This window comes from Mycetomoellerius zeteki, unplaced genomic scaffold, assembly GCF_001594055.1.
Source record: "Mycetomoellerius zeteki isolate Tzet28-1 unplaced genomic scaffold, Tzet1.0 scaffold446, whole genome shotgun sequence".
NCBI classification, from domain to species: Eukaryota; Metazoa; Arthropoda; class Insecta; order Hymenoptera; family Formicidae; genus Mycetomoellerius; species Mycetomoellerius zeteki.
Genome location: NW_017257442.1, coordinates 413,718 through 427,181, shown reverse-complemented (window position 1 = coordinate 427,181; position 13,464 = coordinate 413,718). Strand labels below are relative to the sequence as shown.

Here is a 13,464-nt window from a genome sequence, read left to right as displayed (position 1 = left end):
TTACTTAAGATGGTTTTGAAATAAGAACCGACTATGAATACCGGCCTAAGACCGGACTATGAATTCCGACCTTTGACACGTTCTGTGCATATATGGCGTTGGAACAAATCGCCTTCCATATTGGAAAATCATAGCAAAGAAAACAAGGTTGTGTTCCGATCAGTGTTGTTAGGCGAGTCACCTTTTGACGCATGCGCGTTTGGACATGGCATCAGTGCTGTATTAGGCCGGTATTCATAATCAGATCTTATATTCAAGATCGTCTTAAGTTCAGCCTTGAGGTGTCACGATCAGAGGGCCGCATTAGCGTCTTAAGACGTTACTTAAGACGGTCTTGAAATAAGAATCGACTATGAATACCGGCCTTAATGTCGAAATGTCGGTATGTAGAATGGCCTTTAGAATTGACTATGAATACCGCCTATAGTCGATTACCCCAGATCTACAATAGAGTTTTAAGCCTTAAGCCATAAGAAATGGACGAATCATAGTCGATTATTCCCCTCGAATTCGACTATAATTGGTCAATTTCTTACGACTTAAGGCTTAAAACACCTATTGTAGATCCGGAGTAAAGCCTTGTGTCCATGATACTAGAAATCGGTCCGAGACCTCGGATGAAAAAAGAATTGACCAATCGCAATGGTCATGTGATCAAAATGTTCAAATGTGATTTGTCGATTTTTTCTCTGTCCAAGATCTCGGACCGATTTCTAGCATCGTGGACATCGGGCTTTAAGCCTTGTGTCCACGATGCTAGAAATTGGTCCGAGATCTCGGAGAGAGAAAGAATTAACCAATCACATTTAAACAATTTAGTCACATGATCAATGCGATTGGTCAATTCTTTCTTCATCCGAGATCTCGGACGGATTTCTAGCATCGTGGACACTGGGCTTTACACCATGATTGCAGCTAAATCCCGGACATGGCCGCTCTCAGGCTTTTCTTTGTTCGAATGAATATCATACAAGTTGTAAGTCAGTGCTGATTTTAGTATTTACGTCTGTTGAAATTCGGTTAATGTGCGATCAACGAGCAATTGACGAGGTGGGACGAGATTTATCTCGATAATCATTGTAAACTGTTTACGAAGAACAATAACAAAATACCGTAAGAATGAAGGCATCGCTGGATCCGATATATGTGCAGGTATAGCATATTGTTTTGTAGTAGTAAGAATTGCACACATGATTTATGTAGATCGTCGGTATAACCGGCGAACAAGTTGTATTAAAAATCGTCTTTGGAAGCTGCACAATCACTTAAAAAATTTATTTTAAGTCTTTTTACTCGGTTCCTCACGGGACACCACTCCCAACAATTCTATGAAGATTCGACAGATATGGTCTTGCACGAGTAACGTTGACCTTTAAAATATGTGTATAATACTGTAGCTCAATTAAATTATACATATGTTCGTGCATCAATTTGTTTGACATTTCGCTTTTATATGATCTAAAAGAAGCGTAAAACAAGCAGAACAATTTTTTGTGTTAAATTCTATGATATTTTCGTTATGTTAAAATAGCTCTCAAAAAATGTGGAACAAATAATTAAGTAACTTTTACTGTATATCATGCGACGTTGGTTCTCACCATAAGAACTGTTTTTTTTTAAATTTTGTAATTTATATTTATACATGAAATCATGCAAAATTGTGTTCAAACGGTTCAAACAAGTTTTTTTTTATTTTATCTTATCAATAAATTGTATTTAATATGTATTAAAAAATATTTAATTTGCATGTTATAAAATCTTTGGAAGAAGTAGTAAAATAGTGTAAATAGTGCATTTAGCCATTCTTAATTTATGTATAATTTCAAACATTCATTTATTGACTTTAAATTATTCTTGTTTAAAAATTATTGATCGGATACAATTTTGCCAAAGAAAAAGCATTGCTTCTTCTGATACAGAAGAATTATATCATATATTTCTCGATATTTGATTTGTATATTTATTATTACTCCTATTTTCAGGAATTTTTATTTAAACAGTCAAATACGTTTCAAGTATTTGATTTGAAGACTCCTGCATATATTCCTGCTACTTGCAATCTTCTTGTGGCTGACAAGAAACGAGGACTACTTTACATAGGACATGATGATAGAGTTACTGTCTTAAAGCCAGCAGAGGAGAACAGTGCAGAATGGAAGATAGAACTTCAATTACCAGGCGTTATATCAAAGATTGCAATTAATTGTGATTATAATTATGTTGCTATAGGCATAGCATTGAAGCCTACAGTATTGATATATGATGCCCATTCACTAGCTAGAAATGTATGCACGTAGCATATTTTTGCAGAAGTCTTAAAAACACATTTCGACGTTTTATCCAATACTATAGAAATCCAGAAGTTATATATTTATTATTAATTAATGCATTAATTTTCAGAGTCTCAACCTATTACTTGAAATAACACCATCGAACAAGCTAGATAGCTACATAACAGACATACGATGGAATCCTACCGTACCTGCAATGCTTTGCACTGTTACTAGTGACTGTACTATTGGTAGCTTTCAACTGAAGATAGAAGAAGAAAATCGTGTACCAAAAATATCTGTACTTTCTAAAGTGTCAAACGAGCCACAGGCTTTATGTGCAGCCTGGAGTCCCAAAGGCAAACAAATAGCAGTGGGTTGCAAGAATGGAGACATTGTACAACTGAAACCAGATACTTTGAAGGTTGCTAGAACTATCATGGGTCCTTCACCATCTATGGGAGAAGCGATTAACATCCTATGGCTCAGCAATTATCAATTTTGTGCCGCATATCTGAGCAACGAGCGGCATATAAATGTTCTCATCGTTGACGCACCGAAAGGAGAAACAAATGCTATTTTTACATGTTATGAAGATATTACATACGGTTTTCCCGAAGCTGAAGGAGAGGACAGCGTTCCACGCTATTATTTTGAACATGTACCGGAATGGGGACTTATCATAGCGGGTAGTAGCACCAGCAGTGAAATAGCTGTGCTAGGCACTACAGATGGTGGCGCGAATTGGAATCAATGGCAATTAGTCGACAGTGGTAGGGCTCAATTGCCGCTGATGAGAACTACGGAAATTTATCCCTTGGGTCTAGCCGTAGACAAGTCTCCAACTACCAAGTTACCATGGGGCACGGATTCGACATTGCCATATCCAGTTCCTGTTTTACATATTCTTGGAACGTCCGGGAAATTATGCAGCTTCCACATGGTCAATCTGGCATCCAACTGCCCTATCATTAATGTTCCTCCTACGGAAATTATCACGCCTCCAGCACCGTCACAGTCTAATACTTCACCTATAGAAATATCGTTTTCTATGAATGCTGCGATTACCAGCACACCTCGTTCGAAACAACCGGAGATGGTACTGGAACGCTCAAAGCCTCCTCCGATGACAAATATATTTGGCGACTCTCTGAAAGCAGCGGGATTCTTTCAACCACCTGTGGAGCAACCAATGGAACAGCCGAAACCGCAAGAAGAAAAAGCTGCGCCGCAGATGATTGTAAAATCAATTATGCCTAAGGAACCACCAGTGTCAGAACCTATAAAGACGGAAACCAAGTCAGTTTTAGACAAAGAAGCAAGCTCGCCACAAGTAGCGGAACAGAAAGCTTGTATAGACGATAACATACGAATGCAAGCTTATATGCAGGAGCAGGTATTATTTGAGAAAGAACTGCGAAGTAGGCTGGAACCACAGGTGTGGGAATGTGGTACAGACTTGGAAAAGAAACAGCTTGGAGAGACGTCCGTCGTCATAGAACAGTTTTTGAGAGATTTAAAGGACACGACTAACAGTCTGTCCAGCGATATAGCATATTTAAAGGCTTTGTTGCTTCAATCATTTGCATGGGTTGAAGAAACTAAATCGAAAAATGCGGCCAGTGTTGATATCACCACTAGAAACTGCAGCGAAAACAGCAAAATAGCGGATCTGCAACGATGGTACTACTACACGCAAACACAACTGAATCAAGTTAGTAAAATCTTGGATCTAGAATGGTCGGATCACAAGGCGCACGTAAAGTCGAAGATGAAAATTCCTAACTTGGAGTACGTGTATCAGAATCTTCTAATGCATAATAAGATTATCGCAAAAGAAAAAGAGAAGCTTGAGCAAATTTCGCGACGGTGGAAGTCTCTCAATCGCTCATTGGCAATTAGTGGTGTGTCCAATCTTAATCGCTCAATGGCGAGTCTGCATGTGAGTTCGCCAAAATCGCCAGCTTCAATTATTCGGGGAAAAACCGACGTTATAGACGCCCGTTGCAAAACTATCGCTTCGAAAACTTTGAGTTTTACACATGAAAAGCAGCTCAAGTTAAGGACATTGCTCAAGGAATCATCTCCAAGAATCATCAAGCCGGTCAATCCATCACCGATTCAGGATCGTTTGAAGGCTACGTTGTCTTCCCTGGCGTCTCTCAGTCCTGTGATCAATGAGACTAAGACCAAACCCGAGCCACCGATTGTTAAACAGAATATCACTGTCAAACAGCCGATCGAGAAACAGTTGAAATCGCAAAGTCCCCTCGCTTCGTTGAACAGTATCGTTGCGAGAATCGGTTCATCCGACACGAATGGCATCCTTGCGCAAAATAAGGCCCAACAGAAGCTGCTTCCAACGACTGTTTCTTTCTCCAGTGCAGTTGCTTCTACCAAGCAAGTGGACAAAAAGCCTGTCATGCCAGCAGCTCTTGCAGTGTCCCAATCTAAACCGAAACAGGATCTGAACGTTAACTTCCCAACATCTATCACGTTTGGAATGTCGGCGCCAAAATCTCAAGATATTTTCTTTTCAAAATCTCTCACAGATGTAACTGCCAGGAACAATAAGGAATTGGCGAGCAGCGATAGCGTTCCTAAAGCTCCGGAATCCGCTTTATTCTCGACCGGATTGTTAAAAGATGTGTTATCAACAGAATATTCATTAACGGAAACCACTCGTATGGGAATCCCACGTAATCTTTCATTGCTTTCTGTGATGCCAGCTGTAAAAACGGACGCTGCTGTCACATTCAGTTTTGCTACACCTAACATGGCTCCGCCTGTTGTAAAAAGTTCGTCCTCTGGTACTGCGCTCGATATGATGTCCTTCGCTTATTCGAAATCCATACCCCACGCTCCTACTGTAGAACCCACGATAACAGTTCAAACAATACCAATGCAAGCACCGATAGAACTGTCGACTTTATCCTTGGGATCACCTAGCACGTTGACTCTTCATCAGGCTAATCATCCAAGTAACAGCGCGGACGGAAAGGTAAATGCGATCACGACTTCCAATAGCTTCGCTGCAGCTGCACCTGTTATTACAGCACAGACTTCCGCGACGACTGCCATTGTTACATCCGTTATGACTCTTGGCGGAGTTACCATTAGCGTTGTAGACGCGAACGCCGTTCGTAGATCAATGACGGAGATGCCATCCACCAGTTCGGTCGTCATCGAGAAAGTCACTACGCCTGAAGTGAAAACACCCACTTTTGGTACTGTAGCTGCCCAGATTCCGATTTCGTTAGCCGCAGCACCAATATTTGGCGGTCAGACCATCATAAAAAATGCAGCGACAGTATCAGAGACGATCACACTGCCCGTTACAACTACTTTCGGCGCAGTTTCTTTCCCATCGATTACATCTACTTTCGGAACATCAATCTTGGCGCCGACTACCACGTCGGTATTTAGCGGATTCGCAAATACATCAGCGGGTGTTACTACCAGCTCTTCGGCGATGCCTGCGAGTAGCACCGTGTCTCCTTTCCAGACTTCCTTAAGTAAATCAACCTTCGGTGAGACCACCACTACTAGTATGCCAGCCGCAAGTTTTGGGATCAGCTCTGCCAATGTCACCTCCGCAGGCACAATCTCATTCGGTATGCCTGCGACGACAACAGCAACTTCGATCACGCCAGCGTTCGGTAAGAGCCCGATAGCATCTCCGGTATCAAACGCGCAGTTCCCAGGTGTACAGACGCCCGCGTCGACGGCGAATATCTTTGGAAAGCCGATAATCAGTCCTGCATCAACACCGTTTGGCAATACTTCGAGCTCCGTATTCTCCAATACGCCCGCTACCTCCTCGAACACCTCTATATTTGGAGGTAATAACATGAATTCTATCTTCGCGACGACTTCCTCAAGTGGAAATATCTTCGGAGGTAATACAACAGGATTCGGTACGGCCTCACCAGGATCTATATTTGAGACCAGTGCCTCGAAACCCGGTATTATATTTGGTGGAGCGACAAATGCACCTGCTTCTCCATTTGGTGGTACAAGTAACACGTCGCCGGCGGCAGTTAGTGGTTCTCCTGCAAGCACAAATGTCTTCAGGTCTACTGTGCCTAATACGTCTCCAATACAGCAACCTATACTTGGCAGCCAACCCGCTTTTGGTCAAACTCCTGCTTTTGGCGCCAAGCCAGTGTTCGGATCGTCACCCATCTTTGGTGGATCGAAACCCGTTTTTGGAGGTAGTGGTTTTGGCTCACCCCCTACATTTGAGTCTCCTAGCATAGGTAAATAAATAGTTGATATTATTATAACATTCTCAAAATGTGAATATATATAGTTTATGTACCTATTTTTGAAGAACAAAATATAAAAGACCTTTCCTATGTATTTTATAGCTCTTTTAACTTCAGCTCAAATGCATAGATATAATGTCTGAGTAGTCTTATAAAAAATTCCATATGGCATAATTACATTATCCTGCATCTATTGTTTATAATAAGAAAATGTTATAAATAGGATTTGGAAGTCCATCTACTATGCAAGCTGGCTCTACAATGGAAAATATGCCAAAAGTATTTGGAGAAGTGACAGGCAGCAGTACATTCGAATCTTTAGCCAATCAATCAGGTGGTCTCAGTTTCGGTAGCTTAGCTCAGAAGAATCCAGAACCAGAGAAACCAACATTCACTGCGTATGTAGTAACTTTTGCACCAATAAATTTTCGATCAAGTCAAAATAATAATAAAAAGATACAGAAATAATTTTGCAAATAATAAATAATCATTTTATTTCAGCGGCAGTTCGTTTTCCAGTTGGAGATGAATAAAATATGGTATTGCGGCAGATTACTTTCAAAACTGTCATAGCAGAATAGAAAATTTCTATTGAATGAAGAATTATCAAATTACAATCGTGTATATACAGTTTTACATTCAGAAAGATGTACTTTTTATGGGAAAAAAATCATTCTATCATGTCTTATACCTTGTAATAAATGAGAACAAATTTAGGTTTTACAATAAAGTATTTTTAATTAAATCGAGAAATTAACTCTGATCGATATTATAAATTGAATTTGAGTGAAAATCATAATGCAGCGCGCGCCAGCTCTCATATTAAATATAAATGAATTAAACATAACTGAATGAAAGTTACGATTTCTTTCTTTAGTGAATATCCATTATTATTACATTAATTTTATTCTTTTATCATATTTTTTATTCTTTTAGAATTTAGTTTATGCGCGTCATATAACAAGAAACAAGACTGGAGAAAACAAAATTAGATTTTTTATTTTACCACTGTTCCAAGTTATTCAGAACATTCATTATCCTATTCTCTGTTTTTCAGTGTTTAGTGACATTCAGATGATTAAAATTTTATTTAGGCTATTTGCAACAAACATCTTGATCTCTCTTGTTATCTCACATGATGATATCACAATGATTTCTCTCAATATATAAAACGACAAATTTGTTTAAATTACATATTTTATTAACAAATTAATTCTTTGCATCAAGTATTAAATCTTGATCTACAAAGATACGTATAAATTAAATGATCAAAAAATATTAAATGATTATTACACAATGATGTAATCATATGCTCCTTTTGATGGCTTTCGGTGCAATTGACACTTTGATAGGTTTACACAAATCAATCACGCATGGATCATCTAAAGGTGGATGTGTGCAAATCGATGATGAAGGTAACAGCAATGCTAAAGAAATTTCTACATTACAAGGCTCCATCCACACTTGATGCGATAATAGAACTGTCGTCCTCAATCTGTAATCTTTCTGATCGGACTGTTGCATACGCAGATCTGACTGTCGCGGTAACAGTAATTGCACTTGTTGATCCGGATGTCTCAGCTTTATTCGCAGAGTAGAGGAATCACGTAGATTCAATATTTTGGCGTTTAAGGGAATTCCCAGCAAAAGACCACCCGTGAATTTTAGTGCAGCATCGGCATCGCCTCTCGGTTCCTCGATGTGTGCTCGACAAAAGCGCGTCGTCGCTGATGGTCTCGGTAATCGCTCTTCCCCCTGTACTACAGGCGTCAAAAGCAATGGCAACAAAAGCCGCGTTAAGGAACCCGGTTTCACGTCCGCCAAAGTGGGTATTTGTAGAACTAAAGCCCTGGAGAACGGTGGTAGCCTTGATGTATCTTGAGGTAAAGCGTCAGCTTTAGGTAGGAAATAACGGGCCAGTGGTAATGCGCTGCCGGTAGCACTTTCGGTCACCCTAACTAATTCTATAGCCAGTGCTTTCAACCACATATCATTAGCCAATATAATATCATTTTCATTTAATCCACTAAACAAACGTTGTAATCTAGAAAATGGTAAGTATAATTTTATTAATTTTTCTTATATAATCTTTTATATATTATTAGTAAAATTGTATATATATCAAAACGATTTCTTTAATACATATTAAAGGTATATACTTTTGTGTATGTTGAAGAAGGATGAAAATATTGTTGTTAGTATTTGGCACTGGATTCGCCGAAATAGACGTCGTCGAAGACACAGAACATTCTTTGAGGACAGACTTCAATAGCAGCAGGCATCGAATATACAAGGCGGTGAAACGTGCCGCACCTTCCATGTGATGATCCATCTCTGCCATACGATCAAGATCAATGGCTGCAGTTTCTAAAAGCTGCGTATGAACTCTTCCTCCTGGTCTAGCATTCTCGATTCCAATTCCCATCTTCTCCAAGAACTCTCGACCACGTTGATCCCTGTTCTCTTCATTATTCATATCTTCCATTTTGATTCCTGAACTAGTAAGTGCTGGTCGTAATCGCGGAACTAGATGAGGCATAGTGTCGCGCAAATAGTGATAGTGTTTAGAAGCATGCTCTGTAAATAGAGCGTGCATACTTGGACAGTGTAATGCTGCGTTGAAGATTAAAACAAGTACACTTGCATCTGTTATAAAAAAGTTAAGGACATTGCAACTTTAAAATTTAAGACTATTTACATAACGAGAATTGATATAAAGGATACAGGATGGTTCATCCACATCTGGCTCAGGTGTGTCGAAGAAAGGATGTCGGCCAAGAAGTTGTGGTACTAGAGGTAACGTTAAGTACGGATGTGATGCGCCTAATTCTGCTAAACAATTCCTGATACTCTCCCTGTCCTGAGGATACCGAGTTAAATTATCTAGCAAACGATTAACGCACATATAACGACAATTTGTGGTAGCGAGATGACTAGCAGCTAGCATAGCGTGCAAGCCTTCTCTCACTTCTCCCGAGAAATCTTCCAAAGCGCCTAAAATTGTTTCCAATTGGTCCTCTTGAAGAGTTACACTTGACGACATTTTCTTTAAAGATTCGATAGCTCTTAATCTGACATCCTGAATCTCATCGTTAAACATATCCACCATAAAGTCCAATGAAATTCTAGATATACTCGGTTGTTCTAACGAAAGTGTACAGAGTGCTTCAACTGCTGCTGTTCTTACCTAAATTTTTTTTCAAAAAATGAAAAATTTATTTTCAATCGATATGAGAAATGATCATAGAAAAAAAAGTTCAATTATGATTAAACTGTTTTTAAGCTTAACTACAATTACAAACTTGAAAAAAACATGAAATATAATAAACTTGATTCACAGGATAATCTAATAAATATTATAAAAAATTCTCTATTATTTTATGTAACGCGATAAATTCATACCTCTAAAAATTCATCTTCTAAACCATGAATGAATGCTCCACAAGATCCACTTTTCTCTTCAACTTCGGGTCTGTCTGCTTCAATTACTTTTTGTTTTTTATCTAAGGCTTGTTCTATGTAGCGACGTGACACACTTTTCATGGTTCCCAAAAGGGACATTGCAGAAGCTCTAACACGAGGTGATAAATCACCCATAAGACTGCAAATTTGTGAAAAAGCACAGTCTACCATTCGTACATCCTCTCCATCAGATCCAACAATGATACTATAATGTATAAAAGAAACACAAAAAAAAGTTCATTGTAAGATTTTATTTTTAAAATATGTTTATATTTATGTACTGACTTTTCTGGATACTCTCGGCCTAAAAGATAGATAAGTTTAAGAACAGCTCGGCGTACAATTTCATAATCATCGCCAAGAGCTGCGCAGGCTTCCTTGAAAAAACTCGCAGGAAGTCTACAACCTCTATGAGAATGTAATTCTGCCATGGTTTCGAAAGCTTGAGCACGAACTCGTGGATCTTGAGAGCGGGCATAATTGCCAATTAATGTTAAGGTATCATCAGCAGTGTTTGCAGTTAGATAACGCCCGATAATCGAAAGACATCGCGTTTGAACACCATGCCATGTGTCAGGCAAATGTTCCTGTGCAATCTTCAATACCAGTGCTCTAAAAATACAAAAATATTTCTTCTCATTAATTTATCAATAAAAAAAATGTTTTTACTTTATTAATTAAAGCAAATATTTAAATTATAATAGCAAATATATATATGCATAAAAATGATATCTTAAAGAAAAAGAGATACAATAACATTTAAGATATGTACACCTTTGATAATCTCCTAACTTTAACAATGTTGCTAATCCCTGACTTTTCACTCTGTGTGATTCCTCATTTCTCAAAAGTTCAGCTGTTTCATTCACAATTTTCGCCTTTTCCAAAGTGTCAGGCGTTACTTCTCCCAATTCGGCGAACACCCAGAAAATCTTGGCTCTAACTGCAATTTCATTTTCAACAACAAATCTCTCCGCTAACTTCTTTATAGCAATGGGAACGTCCTCTGGCGCTATATACGCTATAGCATCCGAAATACGAACAAGCAATTGCAACGCATCATTTCCACTTTTACATTTCTCCAAGCATTCTATGTAAGCTAATGCTGAGCTACTGTCAGTACCATTCTTCGAACCAGACGTCGATAATAACCTTAGAGTCTTTAGACGTTTGACTGGAGGCTCATTAACAATCTAAGTAACAAATTTGTTAAAATAATAATTTAAGTAGCTATGCTTTATAAATAGAAAAGAATATATGGTATGACATTACCGCCTGGCTCTGATTAAATTCAGCTAGAACTCGTTTTTTTATTAAAGCTGCCATTCTCAGGACAATGTCTTATTTCATTATGAATTTAAGCACTATCTCTTCTCAGCTTAATCTATAATTCTGACATGATATTTTGATAGACCCGCAATATATGTGATATAACCTCAATGCATTGCCATGAAAAAATATATATATATTGAGACACACACACACACACACACACACACATACCCACACCACACAACATCACATTTGATATGTAGTATTGCCAACTTTAGTAGAGATGCACAATAAAAAACTAATACACCACTAATGCAATTCGGTGTGTAAATTGGAGTGTAATGCCTGGTTTATGCTTCGGTTTTAACCCTAAAATCCTAAAATTCAGCCAATGGAATACAGATTTCCGTTAGGACCAATTAAGACTGGTAGCCCTATTGGCTGAATTTTAAGATTTTAGGATTAAGACCGAAGCATAAACCAAGCATAAATCGATTTAAATATTTTCAGTTTAACAAAAATTTAATTTTTTAAGGTTTAATGAGATAATCAACGTGATAAGAAAAACTATGTAATTAAGGCTGCGGTCTACTTGACGCTACAAAACGCTTCGAAGCATTCTTTGATTAGTCAATTCACAAAATTCTTTGTTCTGATTGGTCGCTCAAACGCTTCGAAGCGTTTCTAGCGTCAAGACACTCAGCGTGCATATCAGTGACAGCATTAATTTTCTTATTGGAAAATGTTACAAGTTGAATCGAGAATTAATCTACTTTCAATCTACAATACAATTAATCTTTTTCCGATTCTAGAATTCTAATAAGTTGAACCTCTCGATTAAGAGCTAACTATGAATTGTAGGACTGGACTTAAACAGTATTGATCGATAAATTAATTGGTCGCGTTCAGCAGACTCAACTGTTGTGGAGCGGATCCGTGAGCGCTCACTGCTATTGGTGTATTCTTTTAGATCATCCAATAGCAGCGAGAGCTCATTGATCCGCTCCGCAACAGTTGAGTCTGCTGAACGCGACCATTGAAATCAATTTGGACAGTTTGAATTTGCGTCAAATGGCTCCAGAAAAATCAACAAGAATGACATCTTGACTCGTTGTAGTCAATGCACCATCTGTCGATCCCTGTCGTTGGCAACAGATTTAAAACGGTTCTTAAATACAGTTGTCCACTGTTTCGCGTGCGAGTTCGTACTGGTTCGTGCAAGGCATTGTCTCATTCCTGTGCGTGATGTCGGTGTCATCGGTGAAATAAGAGAGTAGGACGAACATGGACGGCTTGTATTTTACTTATTCATTGCTACGTTTACTTTCTACGGTGATTTAAGAAATGGAACACAGCTTCCTGCAGAGGCGTCATTCGGGTTACCGAGTCGAGGACGATTCCGTGATCATCTCGGACAGCGAGGAGGAGGTTGATAATTCAAGGAAGAACGACCAACAAATAATCGATGAAAGCGTAGAGATCGATGATGATGCCGATAATTCTATCGAGGATACGACACCGAGGAAGTAAGCATTCTATCGATGTGAAACCATATTATGCTATAATATGTTATATATTATCGAAAAATTACAATTTTTTTTTCTCTGCAGTTATGATCTCTATTGATTGTTAAACTCGGATGATGACATTAAAATCACAGTTTTGAATAAAAATCGAGTATTATATTAATAAGTTTTAAACATATATACATATCTACGAAACTAATAAATCATGAAATTAGTACCGTATTGTCAGTTTAATCACTTAAATTTTAACAGTCACGCGAACTTCCATAAAAATCAGCCGTCTTTAATAGCATCTTGTCGATATAAACTATCAAGGATAAATTAACCTTGATGTCGAGATATTGTACGTGAAGATAATCCATGTTTGTTTTGAAACAAAAGAATCGTCTGACGATCGGCGATTGCCTTGGTTGTGATATATTGCTATAATGCGTATGAATTTTTCGAAACGGTACTGATTGGTTGCCCCCACCATTCCATCTTCGATTTCGTTTGTCGAATTTTCGTCATTTATTCTTTAATGCGGGGTCTACAATGGCTACGTTTACACCGTGCGCTTAGTCCGCGACCTATACGATAGGTATCTTTGTTCAATATACAGGATAAACAAGGACATCTATTGTATAGGCCGCGGTCTAAATGCACGGTGTAAACGTAGCCAATAGA

At 38.4% G+C, this 13,464-nt stretch overlaps 3 protein-coding genes across 4 annotated transcripts in view; 2 read left to right on the top strand and 1 right to left on the bottom strand.

Moving 5' to 3' along the window:
* Positions 1-1,014: 1,014 nt before the first annotated feature.
* Nup214 (nuclear pore complex protein Nup214) lies at positions 1,015-7,199 on the top strand. The gene is made up of 5 exons (XM_018454710.1): positions 1,015-1,152; positions 1,983-2,285; positions 2,401-6,529; positions 6,762-6,936; positions 7,040-7,199. The coding sequence occupies exons 1-5, from the start codon at positions 1,120-1,122 to the stop codon at positions 7,065-7,067; spliced, it is 4,668 nt and encodes a 1,555-aa protein (XP_018310212.1). The 5' UTR covers positions 1,015-1,119; the 3' UTR covers positions 7,068-7,199.
* Positions 7,200-7,827: 628 nt separating this feature from the next.
* Positions 7,828-11,424, bottom strand: IntS4 (integrator complex subunit 4). 2 transcript variants are annotated; one of them, XM_018454685.1, is made up of 8 exons: positions 11,273-11,424; positions 10,775-11,193; positions 10,286-10,612; positions 9,941-10,205; positions 9,507-9,725; positions 9,263-9,398; positions 8,698-9,184; positions 7,828-8,582 (listed from the first exon to the last, which is right to left on the bottom strand). In XM_018454685.1, exons 1-8 carry the CDS (start codon positions 11,324-11,326, stop codon positions 7,844-7,846), a joined length of 2,646 nt encoding a protein of 881 aa, XP_018310187.1. In that variant the 5' UTR covers positions 11,327-11,424; the 3' UTR covers positions 7,828-7,843. The 2 variants fall into 2 exon arrangements, with proteins under 2 accessions (XP_018310187.1, XP_018310186.1); XM_018454684.1 differs by having other exon boundaries at positions 9,263-9,725.
* Positions 11,425-12,531: 1,107 nt separating this feature from the next.
* Positions 12,532-13,464, top strand: part of LOC108726871 (transcription termination factor 2) — a 9,202-nt gene continuing 8,269 nt past the window's right edge. The window contains exon 1 of the mRNA XM_018454681.1: positions 12,532-12,798. Within this exon, the coding sequence (XP_018310183.1) occupies positions 12,617-12,798 (182 nt within the window). The 5' untranslated portion in view covers positions 12,532-12,616. The remainder of the gene's footprint in view (positions 12,799-13,464) is intronic.